This window comes from Panulirus ornatus, chromosome 30 (assembly GCF_036320965.1).
Source record: "Panulirus ornatus isolate Po-2019 chromosome 30, ASM3632096v1, whole genome shotgun sequence".
NCBI classification, from domain to species: Eukaryota; Metazoa; Arthropoda; class Malacostraca; order Decapoda; family Palinuridae; genus Panulirus; species Panulirus ornatus.
The window spans coordinates 18101588-18121525 of NC_092253.1; the positions used below are offsets into that span (position 1 = coordinate 18101588).

At 41.5% G+C, this 19938-nt stretch overlaps 1 protein-coding gene across 1 annotated transcript in view; it reads right to left on the bottom strand.

Annotated features, from left to right (window-relative positions):
- LOC139758526 (uncharacterized) overlaps window positions 1-19938 on the bottom strand; it is a 78448-nt gene that overhangs the window by 16593 nt on the left and 41917 nt on the right. The window contains exons 3-4 of the mRNA XM_071680046.1: window positions 3385-3612; window positions 118-281 (exon numbers count right to left, since the gene is read on the bottom strand). Of these exons, the coding sequence (XP_071536147.1) occupies window positions 118-281; window positions 3385-3612 (392 nt within the window). The remainder of the gene's footprint in view (window positions 1-117; window positions 282-3384; window positions 3613-19938) is intronic.

Here is a 19938-nt window from a genome sequence, read left to right on the forward strand (position 1 = left end):
AGTTACCCTGCAATACTTAAGTTTTCTCAAGGCATATGGTATGAAATGAATGTACAGCAGTTCTGACATTTGGTCCTAATATTGTTCTGCATTATAAATTATACATTAGAATGAAACCTGACACCAAATGGGCACTCTTGAACCAATGACAGTGAATGAGTACCAAATATCTTCAAAACCTATGAGAATTTCGAAGTTTCCTGCTACATTAGTCATCCACAGAGGGCAATGCATTTGAATTTGGTCTTCATTATTGTGACATAAGTTACTTTGATAGATCTCTGGCAAATCTCAAGAAAGTGTAAAGTAGCCCCAAGACTTTCCTTAAGATGAGATATCTTGTTAATCTCTTATAATACCTAAACTGTGATACAATTTACATGCCATCACTTAAAAGGAGGCAGAGTTACACAGTTTGCTGACTATCAACAATCAGTAACACTTGAGTGAACCAGCAAAGCAACACCAGAGTCGAGGATGATCAGCTTCATAAGGACACAAAAGAGCAGTATCACATTTTAGGTCTTGTGTACATGGATAATAACAAGCTAACAAACAGGACTGAGCACAATTAAAAATTTACTTAGGAGGGTTTCTGTGGCATAAACCATATGTGTATGTGAATGTACAGACTAAGTATATTTTTATTATATCTATTTTGCTTTGTCGCTGTCTCCCATGTTAGCGAGGTAGTGCAAGGAAACAGACGAAAGAATGCCTAACCCACCCACATACACATGTATATACATACACCTCCACACACGCAAATATACATACCTATACATCTCAATGTATACATATATATACACACATAGACATATACATATATACACATGTAAATCATTCATAGTCTGCCTTTATTCATTCCCATCACCACCTCGCCCACACATGGAATAACAACCCCCTCCCCTTCATGTGTGCGAGGTAGCGCTAGGAAAAGACAACAAAGGCCCCATTCGATCACACTCAGTCTCTAGCTGTCATGTAATAATGCACCGAAACCACAGCTCCCTTTCCACATCCAGGCCCCACACAACTTTCCATGGTTTACCCCAGATGCTTCACATGCCCCTAGTTCAATCCATTGATAGCACATCGACCCCATTATACCACACTGTTCCAATTCACTCTATTCCTTGCCCGCCTTTCACCCTCCTGCATGTTCACACCCCGATCACTCAAAATCTTTTTCACTCCATCTTTCCACCTCCAATTTGGTCTCCCACTTCTCCTCGTTCCCTCCACCTCTGACACATATATCCTCTTGGTCAATCTTTCCTCACTCTTTCTCTCTATGTGACCAAACAATTTCAAAACACCCTCTTCTGCTCTCTCAACCACACTCTTTTTATTACCACACATCTCTCTTACTCTATTATTACTTACTCGATCAAACCACCTCACGCCACATATTGTCCTCAAACATCTCATTTCCAGCAAATCCACCCTCCTGCGCACAACTCTATCCATAGCCCACGCCTCGCAACCATACAACATTGTTGGAACCACTATTCCTTCAAACATACCCATTTTTGCTTTCCAAGATAATGTTCTCAGCTTCCACATATTCTTCAACGCTCCCAGAATTTTCGCCCCTCCCCCACCCTATGATTCACTTCCGCTTCCATAGTTCTATCCGCTGCCAGATCCACTCCCAGATATCTAAAACACTTTACTTCCTCAAATTTTTCTCCATTTAAACTTACCTCCCAATTGACTTGACCCTCAACCCTACTGTACCTAGTAACCTTGCTCTTGTTCACATTTACTCTCAGCTTTCTTCTTTCACACACTTTACCAAACTCAGTCACCAGCTTCTGCAGTTTCTCACATGAATCAGCCACCAGCGCTGTATCATTAACGAACAACAACTGACTCACTTCCCAAGCTCTCTCATCCACAACAGACTTCATACTTGCCCCTTTTTCCAAAACTCTTGCATTCACCTCCCTAACAACCCCATCCATAAACAAATAAAACAACCATGGAGACATCATACACCCCTGCCATAAACTTACATTCACTGAGAACCAATCACTTTCCTCTCTTCCTATACGTACACATGCCTTACATCCTCGATAAAACCTTTTCATTGTTTCTAACAACTTGCCTCGCACACCATATATTCTTAATACCTTCCACAGAGCATTTCTATCAACTCTATCATATGCCTTCTCCAGATCCATAAATGCTACATACAAATCCATTTGCTTTTCTAAGTATTTCTCACATACATTCTTACAAGCAAACACCTGATCCACACATCCTCTACTACTTCTGAAACCACACTGCTCTTCCCCAATTTGATGCTCTGTACATGCCTTCACCCTTTCAATCAATACCCTCCCATATAATTTCCCAGGAATACTCAACAAACTTATACCTCTGTAATTTGAGCACTCACTCTTATCCCCTTTGCCTTTGTACAATGGCACTATGCAAGCATCCCGCCAATCCTCAGGCACCTCACCATGAATCATATATACATTAAATAACCTTACCAACCAGTCAACAATACAGTCACCCCCTTTTTTGTTAAATTCCACTGCAATACCATCCAAACCCGCTGCCTTGCTGGCTTTCATCTTTCAAAGCTTTTACTACCTCTTCTCTGTTTACCAAATCATTTTCCCTAACCCTCTCACTCTGCACACCACCTCGATCAAAACACCCTATATCTGCCACTCTATCATCAAACACATTCAACAAACCTTCAAAATACTCACTCCAACTCCTCACATCACCACTACTTGTTATCACCTCCTCATTCGGCCCCTTCATTGAAGTTTCTATTTGTTCCCTTGTCTTACGCACTTTATTTACCTCCTTCCAAAACATCTTTTTATTCTCCCTAAAATTTAATGATACTCTCTCACCCCAACTCTCAGTTGCCCCCTTTTTCACCTCTTTCACCTTTCTCTTGACCTCCTGCCTCTTTCTTTTATACATTTCCTACTCATTTGCATTATTTCTCTGCAAAAATCGTCCAAATGCTTCTCTCTTCTCTTTCACTAATAATCTTTCTTCTAAGTATATACATGTAAAATATGGAGAGACTTAACTTCCCAAATTTCAGAGATATCTTTAATCTGAAGCTAAGGGAAATGCTACACAGAACAGTAAACCTATATGATTATACTGCTCTTTAAAGTTCATATGGCTCATGGTTAGTTCAAAGGAAGAGAGCTGAAGTCAATGTCTGGCAATACATGGTGCATCTGACCCTCACAGCATTTGGAAGAATGAGGGAAATACTCTCTTAACACCCCCTGCAAACCACAAAGTAAAGTTCCATCATCTCAGTCATGTTCTATTCCTATTTTGCTAAGAATTTTCTTGTCTGGCTCTTCAATAAAAAATGGCTCTAATAGTCTAATGCATTACCATCTTCAGCATACTCTGTCAAGTCATTGTCCTGAATCTTATTCCCTCTTGGTCTCCTTCTTAGATCAGTTCTATATATTTCATATTCTTGAAAACCCTGGTTCATGCCATCCTCACATTTTGGTCTTATGTTTGATGATGCTAATGTGTAATTCCCACATTCATACTCCTTCAATTCACTGTTTTGTTCTAGTGATGCATTTCCATTTCTTTTCATTTTCTTCATCTCTTTTCCAAGTCGTATCAACTTAAGTACTTTCTTTGGTATTAGTTTTTATCATGATTTCCATCTCTGTTCAAATCTTCCTTATGTCTATTACCATGTCTATAAAGATCTTTAATATTCTTTCCTCTTCCTGCATTTCCTCAGTTACCAGTTTTGGTCCTTGTACTTTCCACATGTTCCATAGTTACTGAATGCCAAAGATCTATAATTCTCATTTTTTATACAATCTTGGTAATTCATGTGATGAAAGTAGATGCCGGTTTAGAATACGATCAGAGACTGCAGACACTTAACAATCTTCTCCCTAACTAAAGATGAGGAAGCTGGTGACTGAGTTTGGTAAAGTGTGTGGAAGAAGAAAGTTGAGAGTAAATGTGAATAAGAGCAAGGTTATTAGGTACAGTAGGGGTGAGGGTCAAGTCAATTGGGAGGTGAGTTTGAATGGAGAAAAACTGGAGGAAGTGAAGTGTTTTAGATATCTGGGAGTGGATCTGTCAGCGGATGGAACCATGGAAGCGGAAGTGGATCATAGGGTGGGGGAGGGGGCGAAAATTTTGGGAGCCTTGAAAAATGTGTGGAAGTCGAGAACATTATCTCGGAAAGCAAAAATGGGTATGTTTGAGGGAATGGTGGTTCCAACAATGTTGTATGGTTGCGAGGCGTGGGCTATGGATAGAGATGTGCGCAGGAGGATGGATGTGCTGGAAATGAGATGTTTGAGGACAATGTGTGGTGTGAGGTGGTTTGATCGAGTAAGTAACGTAAGGGTAAGAGAGATGTGTGGAAATAAAAAGAGCGTGGTTGAGAGAGCAGAAGAGGGTGTTTTGAAATGGTTTGGGCACATGGAGAGAATGAGTGAGGAGAGATTGACCAAGAGGATATATGTGTCGGAGGTGGAGGGAACGAGGAGAAGAGGGAGACCAAATTGGAGGTGGAAAGATGGAGTGAAAAAGATTTTGTGTGATCGGGGCCTGAACATGCAGGAGGGTGAAAGGAGGGCAAGAAATAGAGTGAATTGGAGTCATGTGGTATACAGGGGTTGACGTGCTGTCAGTGGATTGAAGCAAGGCATGTGAAGCGTCTGGGGTAAACCATGGAAAGCTGTGTAGGTATGTATATTTGCGTGTGTGGACGTGTGTATGTACATGTGTATGGGGGGGGGGGGGTTGGGCCATTTCTTTCGTCTGTTTCCTTGCGCTACCTCGCAAACGCGGGAGACAGCGACAAAGTATAAAAAAAAAAAAAAAAAAAAAAAAAAAAAAAAAAAAAAACATGTCATATTTGTTGCATATTCTTCCAAATTATAATATCCTCTGGAATCAAGAAATCCAAACACGTGTGATTGCACACATTTTGGAGTGACTATACTTACATACATGAAAGGTGTGGGTGATTTCCATCTAACAGTGAGTAATGTGGCAGCTGGGGGTTATAATTGGGAGGCATGGGATATTCAGCAAGGTGAACAGAAATGATGAACAGTTTTGTGGAGTTATATGCTGAAAAAGGACTGTTGATTGGGAATAACTGGTTTATAGAGAGGGACATACATAAATATACATGGGTGAGTAGGAAAGATGGTCAACAGGCATTATAGGAATACGCATTACTTGACAGGGAGATTCTTGGATGTGAATGTGTTGAGAGGGGCAGCCAGTGAAATGTCTGATTATTACCTAATGGAGGCTAGGGTGAAAATTTGTAGAGATTTTTGAATCAGAGGAAATGATACTGGTGAGAAGAGGGTGATGAAAGTAAGTGAGCATAGATAAAAGAATCGTGTGAAGATTGAGTGTACAATGGATTAAGTGTGAAATGGAAAAAGGTGAGAGTAAATGAAGCTAGGAGAGTGGGTGAGGAAAGGGAGGTATTTATGGAAGCAGTGCTTGCATGTGGAGACTTGCTGTAGCTACCCCCTTGATGGGAGTTCCCAGACGGAATGGATATCGAAGATGTATATAGATAATAGTGATTAACTGTGTGTGGCATGTGGAAGAAGAGAGCTGGGCAAGTGAGAAAGGGCAATGAATGACAGGATTATGAAGTAAAGTGACTAGTAAAAAGTGAAAACAGAGGTGTGTGGGTGGTACTTACAGGGATGGAGTGCAAGTGATTGGGAGATGTACAATAGAAAGCAACAGATGAAAAGGAAGATCCAGGGGCTGAAGAACAGAAGAAATAAGGAGAGAGCAATTATCAGCAAACATCAAAGAGAATAAGATGTTTTAGAACATTGTACAAAGGCAAAAGGGGATAAGAGTGAGTGCTCAAATTACAAAGGTATAAGTTTGTTGAGTATTCCTGGTAAATTATATGGGAGGGTATTGATTGAGAGGGTGAAGGCATGTACAGAGCATCAGATTGGGGAAGAGCAGTGTGGTTTCAGAAGTGGTAGAGGATGTGTGGATCAGGTGTTTGCTTTGAAGAATGTATGTGAGAAATACTTAGAAAAGCAAATGGATTTGTATGTAGCATTTATGGATCTGGAGAAGGCATATGATAGAGTTGATAGAGATGCTCTGTGGAAGGTATTAAGAATATATGGTGTGGGAGGCAAGTTGTTAGAAGCAGTGAAAAGTTTTTATCGAGGATGTAAGGCATGTGTACGTGTAGGAAGAGAGGAAAGTGATTGGTTCTCAGTGAATGTAGGTTTGCGGCAGGGGTGTGTGATGTCTCCATGGTTGTTTAATTTGTTTATGGATGGGGTTGTTAGGGAGGTGAATGCAAAAGTTTTGGAAAGAGGGGCAAGTATGAAGTCTGTTGTGGATGAGAGAGCTTGGGAAGTGAGTCAGTTGTTGTTCGCTGATGATACAGCGCTGGTGGCTGATTCAGGTGAGAAACTGCAGAAGCTGGTGACTGAGTTTGGTAAAGTGTGTGAAAGAAGAAAGTTAAGAGTAAATGTGAATAAGAGCAAGGTTATTAGGTACAGTAGGGTTGAGGGTCAAGTCAATTGGGAGGTAAGTTTGAATGGAGAAAAACTGGAGGAAGTAAAGTGTTTTAGATATCTGGGAGTGGATCTGGCAGCGGATGGAACCATGGAAGCGGAAGTGAATCTTACGGTGGGGGAGGGGGCGAAAATCCTGGGAGCCTTGAAGAATGTGTGGAAGCCGAGGACATTATCTCGGAAAGCAAAAATGGGTATGTTTGAAGGAATAGTGGTTCCAAAAATGTTGTATGGTTGCGAGGCGTGGGCTATGGATAGAGTTGTGCACAGGAGGGTGGATGTGCTGGAAATGAGATGTTTGAGGACAATGTGTGGTGTGAGGTGGTTTGATCGAGTAAGTAGTGTAAGGGTAAGAGAGATGTGTGGAAATAAAAAGAGCGTGGTTGTGAGAGCAGAAGAGGGTGTTTTGAAATGGTTTGGGCACATGGAGAGAATGAGTGAGGAAAGATTGACCAAGAGGATATATGTGTCGGAGGTGGAGGGAATGAGAAGTGGGAGACCAAATTGGAGGTGGAAAGATGGAGTGAAAAAGATTTTGATTGATCGGGGCCTGAACATGCAGGAGGGTGAAAGGTGGGCAAGAAATAGAGTGAACTGGATCAGTGTGGTATACCGGGGTTGACGTGCTGTCAGTGGATTGAATCAGGGCATGTGAAGCGGCTGGGGTAAACCATGGAAAGTTGTGTGGGGCCTGGATGTGGAAAGGGAGCTGTGGTTTTGGGCATTATTGCATGATAGCTAGAGACTGAGTGTGAACGAATGGGGCCTTTGTTGTCTTTTCCTAGCGCTACCTCGCACACATAAGGGGGGAGGGGGATGGTATTCCATGTGTGGCAAGGTGGTGATGGGAATGAATAAAGGCAGACAGTGTGAATTGTGTGCATGGGTATATATGTATGTGTCTGTGTGTGTATATATATGTGTACAATGAGATGTATAGGTATGTATATTTGCATGTGTGGACGTGTATGTATATACATGTGTATGGGGGTGGGTTGGGCCATTTCTTTTCGTCTGTTTCCTTGCGCTACCTCGCAAACGCGGGAGACAGCGACAAAGCAAAATAAATAAATAAATAAATAGAACATTAATATGTAAGAAAAACAAGAGCAGAAATGGAAACATTTGTGAAAGGGGGAAATGGGGAAGTGATAACAGGCAATGATAAGGTGAAGAGATTGTTGAATATTTTTGATGACAGGGTGGCTAATGTAGTGTTTGGGTCACGGAGGTATGTGAAGTAAAAGAGTCAAGAGTCATGACTCACGACAAGTGATTTGGTGAAGATGGGAAAAGTGGTGAAAGCCTTGCCTAAAATGAAATGTGCTGAGGCAGATGAAGTGAATGGAATTATAGTTGAATTTCTTAAGGAATGGGGTGAATGAGTTGTAAATTCATTAATCATGATTTTCAATGTATGAATGGATCATGCTGAGGTGCCTGAGGATTGGATGAATGCATATGTAGTACCATTATATAAATGCAAAGGGGGAAAGGTAAGTGTTCAAATTATGAATGTATAACTTTGTTGAGTGTAGCTGTTCAGTTGTATGGAAGATTGGTGATTGAGAGGGATATCAACATACACAGAGAATCAGACTGGGGAGGAACAACATGGATTCAGGGCTGCAAAGGATGTAGGGATCAATTGTTTGCTTTTAAGAATGTCTGTAAGAAATCCTTAGAGAAACAGGATTTACATGTATAGTATTCCCAGTGATGCTGTGTCGCTGTGAGGCAAGGAGGGTGTGCCTTGGAAATGAAGCATATGAGGAAAATATGTGGTGTTAGGGGATTGATCTAGTAATGAATGATAGTGTAACAGGGAAGTGTGGTAAAAGGTTGATTATGACTGACAGAAAGAGGGTTTACTGAAATGGTTTAGACATATGGAAAGTGGTTCCAACAATGTTGTATGGTTGCGAGGCGTGGGCCATGGATAGAGTTGTGCGCAGGAGGATGGATGTGCTGGAAATGAGATGTTTGAGGACAATGTGTGGTGTGAGGTGGTTTGATCGAGTGAGTAACGTAAGGGTAAGAGAGATGTGTGGAAATAAAAAGAGCGTGGTTGAGAGAGCAGAAGAGGGTGTTTTGAAGTGGTTTGGGCACATGGAGAGAATGAGTGAGGAAAGATTGACCAAGAGGATATAAGTGTCGGAGGTGGAGGGAACGAGGAGAAGAGGGAGACCAAATTGGAGGTGGAAAGATGGAGTGAAAAAGATTTTGTGTGATCGGGGCCTGAACATGCAGGAGGGTGAAAGGAGGGCAAGGAATAGAGTGAATTGGAGCGATGTGGTATACCGGGGTTGACGTGCTGTCAGTGGATTGAATCAAGGCATGTGAAGCGTCTGGGGTAAACCATGGAAAGCTGTGTAGGTATGTATATTTGCGTGTGTGGACGTATGTATATACATGTGTATGGGGGGGGGTTGGGCCATTTCTTTCTTTCGTCTGTTTCCTTGCGCTACCTCGCAAACGCGGGAGACAGCGACAAAAAAAAAAAAAAAAAAAAAAAAAAAAAAAAAAAAAAAAAAATGGAAAGAATGAGTGAGGAGAGGCTGACAAAGAAAATATGTGTCAAAGTTGAGGAGACATGGAGAAATGGGACACCAAAGTGAAGATACAAGGATGCAATGAATAAGATTTTAAAATGCTAACAGCCTTAACATGCAGGAAGAGAATAGCTGTGTAAGGATAGAGTAAACTGGATTGAAGTGGTATATACAATGGGTGACATGCTGTTAATGAACTGAACCAGGTCATATGAAGCAGCTGAGGACAACTACAGAAAGGACTGTGGGGCCTGGTTGTGGATAAGGAGTTGCTGTTTCAGAGCATCACATGATGGCAAAAGAATGGATATAAGTGAATGAGGCCATCTCTTTGTCTGTTCCTGGTGCTACCTTGCTAATGCAAGAACTGTGAATAAGTATGAAAGAAAGAGACCATCAAAGTGGAGAGAGAGAGAGAGAGAGAGAGAGAGAGAGAGAGAGAGAGAGAGAGAGAGAGAGAGAGAGAGAGAGAGCACCCACAAAACCTTTACAAAATGGTAGAGCTAGCATATGGTAGTAATTTCATGTCTTGCTTGTTACCTTATGCATTACATAATCTATTCTGGGTTTAAGTGAGATTAATTTCAACGTCAACTTTTCTTGTAAATATTTCTGTCATAAATCCATGCATTTCCTTATTTCTCTTGCTACCGCAGTATACAGAATGGTCATCTCAATCTTCCTGACTGAGCTTTCATTTGATCTCTGATATATTTCAGTATGTTCTATGGTATTCTTACAGATCTGATAAAATACCTTCCTAGATGTGATACTTTTAAGCATCATAAGTTTTCCTTTGTACCTTGAACATGTTGCCACGCACAGATCATCATATACTTTTCTTTTTTTCTCTTCATGCTACATATTTCCAGTTCTTTCAGCCTTTTGTAGAGTTTTTCCAATCCACCTATTTTGCTTATGAAGTGTAAGTGAATACTCTTTTTAATTAGGCTATTCCTATTTGTTTTGTTGGCAAACCATACAACAAAGCAATATTCAATCTTGCTTCTTGCATATGCATTAAACATTTATACCAATAATTTTCTGTCTCTTATAGTGAAAGTTCTCAAATCATACCACTCTCTGCTTGACTCAATAAAGCTATACTCTCAATATGCTTTATGAATATAGTATGTCACTCATGATGACATCCAAATCTTTTACATCTGTCTCATTTCCTATTGCCTTCTTTAATGGGCTATCATACAGTTTCACTAAAAATTTTTCATACTTCATTATCATTTCCTGCTTTAGTGTGGTATTGCCAGGGTAAGGAGAAGAAAGGTTTTAGTTGTTTGTGTGCCCCCACTACTAGCTAAGACCACACAGCACTTGGCAAGCTGCTGGATCACATAAAGACTGTGCGACCACTGGCAACTCAAAGGTGGGCAATTTTGATAACTTGTTTCTTTCCCTTCATCCTGAAGCTTTGGAACTCTCTACATTCTCATGTCTTTCCTAATAATTATGACCTGGCACATTTTAAAAGCGGTTTTTCACTTCTTACAAAATTTGTAAATACTTTCCATTGTCTCTTCTTTTTCCCATTCATAATCCTATCTATATTCTAATTAAAGTGCTGCCTTGATGTGGACTTTTGTCTATGACTGGAGCTTTTAAAAAACTAATATTCATTCTCTAGCTGTCATGTGCAATGTACTGAAACCACAGCTTCTTATCACAACCAGGACCCACAAACCTTTCCATGCTTTACCCCAGCAGCTTCACATACCCTAATTCAGTCTATCAACAGCACATCAACCCCTGTATGCCATATTCCAAAGCACTCTATCCCTTGAACACCTTTCATCCCCCAGCACATTCAGGCCCTTGTCACTTAAAATCTCTTTCCTTCCAACTCCAATCTGGTCTCTTTGTTCCCTCCACTTCTGACACATATATCATCTTTGTTAACCTTTTTTCATTCTTTCTCTCCATATGTCAGTGACATTTCTTCAGCTCTCTCAACCACTCTTTTTATTACAACAACTCTCTCCCACCCTTTCATCACCTACTCAAATCAATCAAACCACCTCACACCACATACTGTCCTCAGACATTTGATTTCCAACATCTCCACCATACTCTGCACAAAATCATCTATAGCTCATACCTTGCATCCACATAAAAATGTTGTGGCAACGATATTTTCAATCATACCCAATTCTGATCTCTTAGATGACAATCTTTCTTCCCAAACATTTTTCAAAACCTTTGCTCCTTCACCCTAAGGCTCACTCCCACTTCCATGGTTCCATTTGCTATCATGTTCACTCTTTGGCATCGAAACCACAGCTCCTTTTCCAAATATAGGCCCTACGAAACACACGGTTTACCCCAGACGCTTCACATGCCCTGGTTCAATCCCATGACAGCACGTCGACCCCAGTATACCACATCGTTCCAGTTCACTCTATTCCTTGCACAACTTTCACCCTCCTGTATGTTCAGGCCCTGTCACTTAAAATCTTTTTCACTCCATCCTTCCATCTCCAATTTGGTCTCCCACTTCTCCTCGTTTCGTCCATCTCTGATATATATATCCTCTTTGTCAATCTTTCCTCACTCATTCTCTCCATGTGACCAAACCATTTCAATACACCCTCTTCTGCTCTCTCAACCACACTCTTTTTATTACCACACATCTCTCTTTCCCTTTCATTACTTACTTGATCAAACCACCTCACACCACATATTGTCCTCAAACATCTCATTTCCAACATATCCAGCCTCCTCCACGCAATCCCATCAATAGCCCATGTCTCGCAACCATAAAACATTGCTGAAACCACTATTTCTTCAAACATACCCATTTTTGCTCTTTAAGATAACTTTCTCGCCTTCCAGACATTCTTCAATACTCCAATAACCTCCCCCCCCCTTCCATCCTGTGGCTTCCATGGTTCCATCCGCTGCTAAATCCACTACCAGATATCCAAAATACTTCACTTCCTCCAGTTTTTCTCCATTAAAACTTACCTACCAACTGACTTGTCCCTCCACAACTACTGAACCTAATAACCTTGCTCTTATTCACATTTACTCTCAGCTTTCTTCTTTCACACACTTTACCAAACTCAGTCACCAGATTCTGAAGTCTCTCACCCAAATCAGCCACCAGCGCTGTATCATCAGTGAACAACAACTGACTCACTTCCCAAGCCCTCTCATCCACAACAGACTGCATACTTGCCCCTCTCTCCAAAACTCTTGCATTCACTTCCCTAACCACCCCATCCATAAACAAATTAAACAACCATGGAGACATCATGCACCCCTGACGCAAACCGACATTCACTGAGAACCAATAACTTTCCTCTCTTCCTACTTGCACAAATGCCTCACATCCCCGATAAAAACTTTTCACTGCTTCTAGCAACTTGCCGCCCACACCATATACTTTTAATACCTTCCACAGAGCATCTATGTCAACTCTATCAAATGCCTTCTCCAGATCTATAAATGCCACATACAGATCTATTTGTTTTTCTAAGTATTTCTCACATACATTCTTCAATGCAAACACTTGATCCATACACCCTGTACCACTTCTGAAACCACACTGCTCTTCCCCAATCTGATGCTCTGTACATGCTTTCACCCTCTGAATAAATACCAATCATTCTCCCTGACCCTCTCACTTTACACACCACCTTAACCAAAACACCCTATATCTGCCACTCTTTCATCAAACACATTCAACAAACCTTCAAAATACTCGCTCCATCTCCCTCTCACTTCACCACTACTTGTTATTACCTTCCCATTTGCCCCTTCACCGAGTAAGTAATAATAGGATAAGAGAGATGTGTGGTAATAAAAAGAGTGTGGTTGAGAGAGCAGAAGAGGGTGTTTTGAAATGGTTTGGTAACATGGAGAGAATGAGTGAGGAAAGATTGATCAAGAGGATATATGTGTCTGAGGTGGAGGGAACGAGGAGAAGTGGGAGACCTAATTGGAGGTGGAAAGATGGAGTGAAAGAATTTGAGTGATCGGGGCCTGAACATGCAGAAGGGTGAAAGGAGTGCAAGGAATTATAGTGAATTGGAACGACGTGGTATATCGGGGTCGACGTGCTGTCAATGGATTGAACCAGGGCATGTGAAGCGTCTGGGGTAAACCATAGAAAGTTCTGTGGGGCCTGGATGTGGAAAGGGAGCTGTGGTTTCGGTGCATTATTACATGACAGCTAGAGACTGAGTGTGAACGTATGTGGCCTTTGTTGTCTTTTCCTAGCACTACCTCACACACGAGGGGGGAGGGGTTTCTTATTTCATGTGTGGCGAGAGGGCTATGGGAATGAATAAAGGCAGACAGTATGAATTATTTACATGTGTATATATGTATATGTCTGTGTGTGTATATATATGTATACGTTGAGATGTATAAGTATGTATATAACATTGCTTGAACCACTATTCCTTCAAATATACCCATTTTTGCTTTCCGAGATAATGTTCTCGACTTCCACACATTCTGCAAGGCTCCCAGAATTTTCGCATCCTCCCCCACCCTATGATTCACTTCCGCTTCCATGGTTCAATCCGCTGCCAAATCCACTCCCAGATATCTAAAACACTACTTCCTCCAGTTTTTCTCCATTCAAACTTACCTCCCAATTGACTTGACCCTCAACCCTACTGTACCTAATAACCTTGCTCTTATTCACATTTACTCTTAACTCTCTTCTTTCACACACTTTACGAAACTCAGTCACCAGCTTCTGCAGTTTCTCACATGAATCAGCCACCAGCGCTGTATCATCAGCAAACAACAACTGACTCACTTCCCAAGCTCTCTCATCCACAACAGACTGCATACTTACCCCTCTTTCCAAAACTCTTGCATTCACCTCCCTTACAACCCCATCCATAAACAAATTAAACAACCATGGAGACATCACACACCCCTGCCACAAACCTACATTCACTGAGAACCAATCACTTTCCTCTCTTCCTACACGTACACATGCCTTACATCCTCGATAAAAACTTTTCACTGCTTCTAACAACTTGCCTCCCACACCATATATTCTTAATACCTTCCACAGAGCACCTCTATCAACTCTATCATAAGCCTTCTCCAGATCCATAAATGCTATATACAAATCCATTTGCTTTTCTAAGTATTTCTCACATACATTCTTCAAAGCAAACACCTGATCCACACATCCTCTACTACTTCTGATACCACACTGCTCTTCCCCAATCTGATGCTCTGTACATGCCTTCACCCTCTCAATCAAAAGCCTCCCATATAATTTCCAAGGAATACTCAACAAACTTATACCTCTGTAATTTGAGCACTCACCTTTGTCCCCTTTGCCTTTGTACAATGGCACTATGCACGCATTCCGCCAATCCTCAGGCACCTCACCTGAACCATACAGACATTAAATAACCTTACCAACCAGTCAATAATACAGTCACCCCCTTTTTTAATAAATTCCACTGCAATACCATCCAAACCTGCTGCCTTGCCGGCTTTCATCTTCCGCAAAGCTTTTACTACCTCTTCTCTGTTTGGTTGCCAAATCATTTTCCCTAACCCTCTCACTTTGCACACCACCTCGATCAAAACACCCTATAACTGCCACTCTATCATCAAATACATTCAACAAACCTTCAAAAAACTCACTCCATCTCCTTCTCACATCACCACTACTTGTTATCACCTCCCCATTAGCGCCCTTCACTGAAGTTCCCAATTGTTTCCTTGTCTTACGCAATTTATTTACCTCCTTTCAAAACATCTTTTTATTCTCCCTAAAATTTAATGATACTCTCTCACCCCAACTCTCATTTGCCCTCTTTTTCACCTCTTGCACCTTTCTCTTGACCTCCTGCCTCTTTCTTTTATACATCTCCCACTCATTTGCATTATTTCCCTGCAAAAACTGTCCAAATGCCTCTCTCTTCTCTTTCACTAATTATTTTACTTCTTCATTCCACCACTCACTACCCTTTCTAATCTCCCCACCTCCCACGCTTCTCATGCCACAAGCATCTTTTGCACAAGCCATCACTGCTTCCCTAAATACATCCCATTCCTCCCCCACTCCCCTTACCTCCTTTGCTCTCACCTTTTTCCATTCTGTACTCAGTCTCTCCTGGTACTTCCTCACGCAAGTCTCCTTCCAAAGCTCACTTACTCTCACCACTCTCTTCACCCCAACATTCTCTCTTCTTTTCTGAAAACCTCTACAAATCTTCACTTTCGCCTCCACAAGATAATGATCAGACATCCCTCCAGTTGCACCTCTCAGCACATTAGCATCCAAAAGTCTCTCTTCCGTGCGTCTATCAATCAACACGTAATCCAATAACACTCTCTGGCCATCTCTCCTACTTACATATGCATACTTATGTACATCTCTCTTCTTAAACCAGGTATTCCCAATCACCAGTCCTTTTTCAGCACAAATCTACAAGCTCTTCACTATTTCCATTTACAACACTGAACACCACATGCATACCAATTATTCCCTCAACTGCCACATTACTCACCTTTGCATTCAAATCACCCATCACTATAACCTGGTCTCATGCATCAAAACCACTAACACACTCATTCAGCTGCTCCCAAAACACTTGCCTCTCATGATCTTTCTTCTCATGCCCAGGTGCATATGCACCAATAATCACCCATCTCTCTCCATCAACTTTCAGTTTTACCCATATCAATCTAGAGTTTACTTTCTTACACTCTATCACATACTCCCACCACTCCTGTTTCAGGAGTAGTGCTACTCCTTCCCTTGCTCTTGTCCTCTCACTAGCCCCTGACTTTACTCCCAAACCATTCCCAAACCACTCTTCCCCAGATATATATATATATATATATATATATATATATATATATATATATATATATATTTTTTTTTTTTTCATACTATTCGCTATTTCCCGCGATAGCGAGGTAGCGTTAAGAACAGAGGACTGGGCCTTTGAGGGAACATCTTCACCTGGACCCCCTCTCCGCTCCTTCTTTTGGAAAAAAAAAAAAAAAAAAAAAAAAAAAAAAAAAAAAAAAAAAACGAGAGGGGAGGATTTCCAGCCCCCCGCTCCCTTCCCTTTTAGTCGCCTTCTACATATATATATATATATATATATATATATATATATATATATATATATATATATATATATATATATATATATATAATTTTTTTTTTTTTTTTCTTTTATACCTCGTCGCTGTCTCCCGCGTTTGCGAGGTAGCGCAAGGAAACAGACGAAAGAAATGGCCCAACCCCCCCATACACATGTACATACACACGTCCAGATTGGGGAAGAGCAGTGTGGTTTCAGAAGTGGTAGAGGATGTGTGGATCATGTGTTTGCTTTGAAGAATGTATGTGAGAAATACTTAGAAAAGCAAATGGATTTGTATGTAGCATTTATGGATCTGGAGAAGGCATATGATAGAGTTGATAGAGATGCTCTGTGGAAGGTATTAAGAATATATGGTGTGGGAGGAAAGTTGTTAGAAGCAGTGAAAAGTTTTTATCGAGGATGTAAGGCATGTGTACATGTAGGAAGAGAGGAAAGTGATTGGTTCTCAGTGAATGTAGGTTTACGGCAGGGGTGTGTGATGTCTCCATGGTTGTTTAATTTGTTTATGGATGGGGTTGTTAGGGAGGTAAATGCAAGAGTTTTGGAAAGAGGGGCAAGTATGAAGTCTGTTGGGGATGAGAGAGCTTGGGAAGTGAGTCAGTTGTTGTTCGCTGATGATACAGCGCTGGTGGCTGATTCATGTGAGAAACTGCAGAAGCTGGTGACTGAGTTTGGAAAAGTGTGTGGAAGAAGAAAGTTAAGAGTAAATGTGAATAAGAGCAAGGTTATTAGGTACAGTAGGGTTGAGGGTCAAGTCAATTGGGAGGCGAGTTTGAATGGAGAAAAACTGGAGGAAGTGAAGTGTTTTAGATATCTGGGAGTGGATCTAGCAGCGGATGGAACCATGGAAGCGGAAGTGGATCATAGGGTGGGGGAGGGGGCGAAAATCCTGGAGGCCTTGAAGAATGTGTGGAAGTCGAGAACATTATCTCGGAAAGCAAAAATGGGTATGTTTGAAGGAATAGTGGTTCCAACAATGTTGTATGGTTGCGAGGCGTGGGCTATGGATATAGTTGTGCGCAGGAGGATGGATGTGCTGGAAATGAGATGTTTGAGGACAATGTGTGGTGTGAGGTGGTTTGATCGAGTGAGTAACGTAAGGGTAAGAGAGATGTGTGGAAATAAAAAGAGCGTGGTTGAGAGAGCAGAAGAGGGTGTTTTGAAGTGGTTTGGGCACATGGAGAGGATGAGTGAGGAAAGATTGACCAAGAGGATATATGTGTCGGAGGTGGAGGGAACAAGGAGAAGAGGGAGACCAAATTGGAGGTGGAAAGATGGAGTGAAAAAGATTTTGTGTGATCGGGGCCTGAACATGCAGGAGGGTGAAAGGAGGGCAAGGAATAGAGTGAATTGGAGCGATGTGGTATACCGGGGTTGACGTGCTGTCAGTGGATTGAAGCAGGGCATGTGAAGCGTCTGGGGTAAACCATGGAAAGCTGTGTAGGTATGTATATTTGCGTGTGTGGACGTATGTATATACATGTGTATGGGGGGGGGGTTGGGCCATTTCTTTCGTCTGTTTCCTTGCGCTACCTCGCAAACGCGGGAGACAGCAACAAAGTATAATAAAAAAAATAATATATACATATATATATATATATATATATATATATATATATATATATATGTATATATGGAGAAGGTATATGATAGAGTTGATAGAGATGCTCTATTGAAGGTAGTAAGAGTATATGATGTGGAAGGTAAGTTGCTTGAAGCAGTGAAAAGCTTTTATCGAGGATATAAGGAATGTGTATGAGTGGGAAGAGAGGAAAGTGATTGGTTCCCAGTGAACGTTGGTTTGCGGCAGGGGTGCGTGAAGTCTCCAGGGTTGTTTAATTTGTTTATGGATGGGGTTTTTAGGGAGGTGGATGCAAGAGTTTTGAAGAGAGGGGCAAGTATGCAGTCTGTTGTGGATGACAGGGCTTGGGAAGTGTCAGTTGTTGTTCCCTGATGATACAGCGCTGGTGGCTGATTTGGGTGAGAAACTGCAGAAGTTGGTGAGTGAGTTTCGCAAAGTGTCTGAAAGAAGAAAGCTGAGAGTAAATGTGAATAAGAGTAAGGTTATTAAGTTCAGTAGGGTTGAGGGACACAAGTAAATTTGGAGGTAAGTTTGCATGGAGAAAAATGGAGGAAGAGAAGTGTTTTAGATATCTGGGAGTGGATTTGGCAGTGGATGGGACCATGGAAGCAGAACTGAGTCACAGGGTGGGGGAGGGCGCGAAGGTTCTGAGAGCCTTGAAAATTGTGTGGAAGGCGAGAAAGTTATCTCGATGAGCAAAAACGGGTGTTTGAAGGAATAGTGGTTCCAACTATGTTATGTGGTTGTGAGGCATGGGCTACAGATAGGGTTGTGCGGAGGAGGATGGATGTGTTGGATATGAGATGTTTGAAGACAATGTGGTGTGAGGTGGTTTGATTAAGTAATGATAGGGTAAGAGAGATGTGTGGTAATAAAAAGAGCGTGGTTGAGAGAGCAGAAGGGGGTGCATTAAAATGGTTTGGACACATGGAGAGAATGGGTGAGAAAAAGACTGACAAAGCGGATATATGTGTCAGAGGTGGAGGGAACGAGGAGGAGTGGGAGATCAAATTGGAGGTTGAAGGACGGAGTGAAAAATATTTTGAGCGATCGGGGTCTGAACATACAAGAGGTTGAAAGGCATGCAAGGAATAGAGTGAATTGGAATGATGTGGTATACCATGGTCGAAGTGCTGTCAGTGGATTGAACTAGGGCATGTGAAGTGTCTGGGGTAAACCATGGAAAGTTTTGTGAGGCCTGGATGTGGAAAGGGAGCTGTGGTTTCGGTGCATTACACGACAGCTAGAGACTGAGTGTGAACGAATGTGGCCTTTGTTGTCTTTTCCTAGTGCTACCTCGCTCGCGTGCGGGGGAGGAGGGTGTCATTTCATGTGTGATGGGGTGGCGACAGATATGAATAAAGGCAGCAAGTATGAATTATGTATATGTGTATGTATGTATATGTCTGTGTATGTATATATATGTATACGTTGAAATGTATAGGTAAGTATATGTGCATGTTTGGACATGTATGTATATACATGTGTATGTGGGTGGGTTGGGCTATTCTTTCGTCTGTTTCGTAGTGCTACCTCATTAACGCAGGAGACAGCAACAAAGTATGATAAATGAATAATAAATATATATACTGTAGCTTGAGCCATTATCTTGTGGAGGCAAAGGTGAAGATTTGTATGGGTTTTCAGAAAAGAAGAGTGAATGTTGGGGTGAAGAAGGTGGTGAGAGTAAGTGAGCTTGGGAAGGAGACCTGTGTGAGGAAGTACCAGGAGAGACTGAGTACAGAATGGAAAAAGGTGAGAACAATGGAAGTAAGGGGAGTGGGGGAGGAATGGGATGTATTTAGGGAATCAGTGATGGATTGCGCAAAAGATGCTTGTGGCATGAGAAGAGTGGGAGGTGGGTTGATTAGAAAGGGTAGTGAGTGGTGGGATGAAGAAGTAAGAGAATTAGTGAAAGAGAAGAGAGAGGCATTTGGACGATTTTTGCAGGGAAAAATGCAATTGAGTGGGAGATGTATAAAAGAAAGACAGAGGAGGTCAAGAGAAAGGTGCAAGAGGTGAAAAAAAGGGCAAATGAGAGTTGGGGTGAGAGAGTATCATTAAATTTTAGGGAGAATAAAAAGATTGGAGGTGGAAGGATGGAGTGAGAAAGATTTTGAGCAATCGAGGACCTG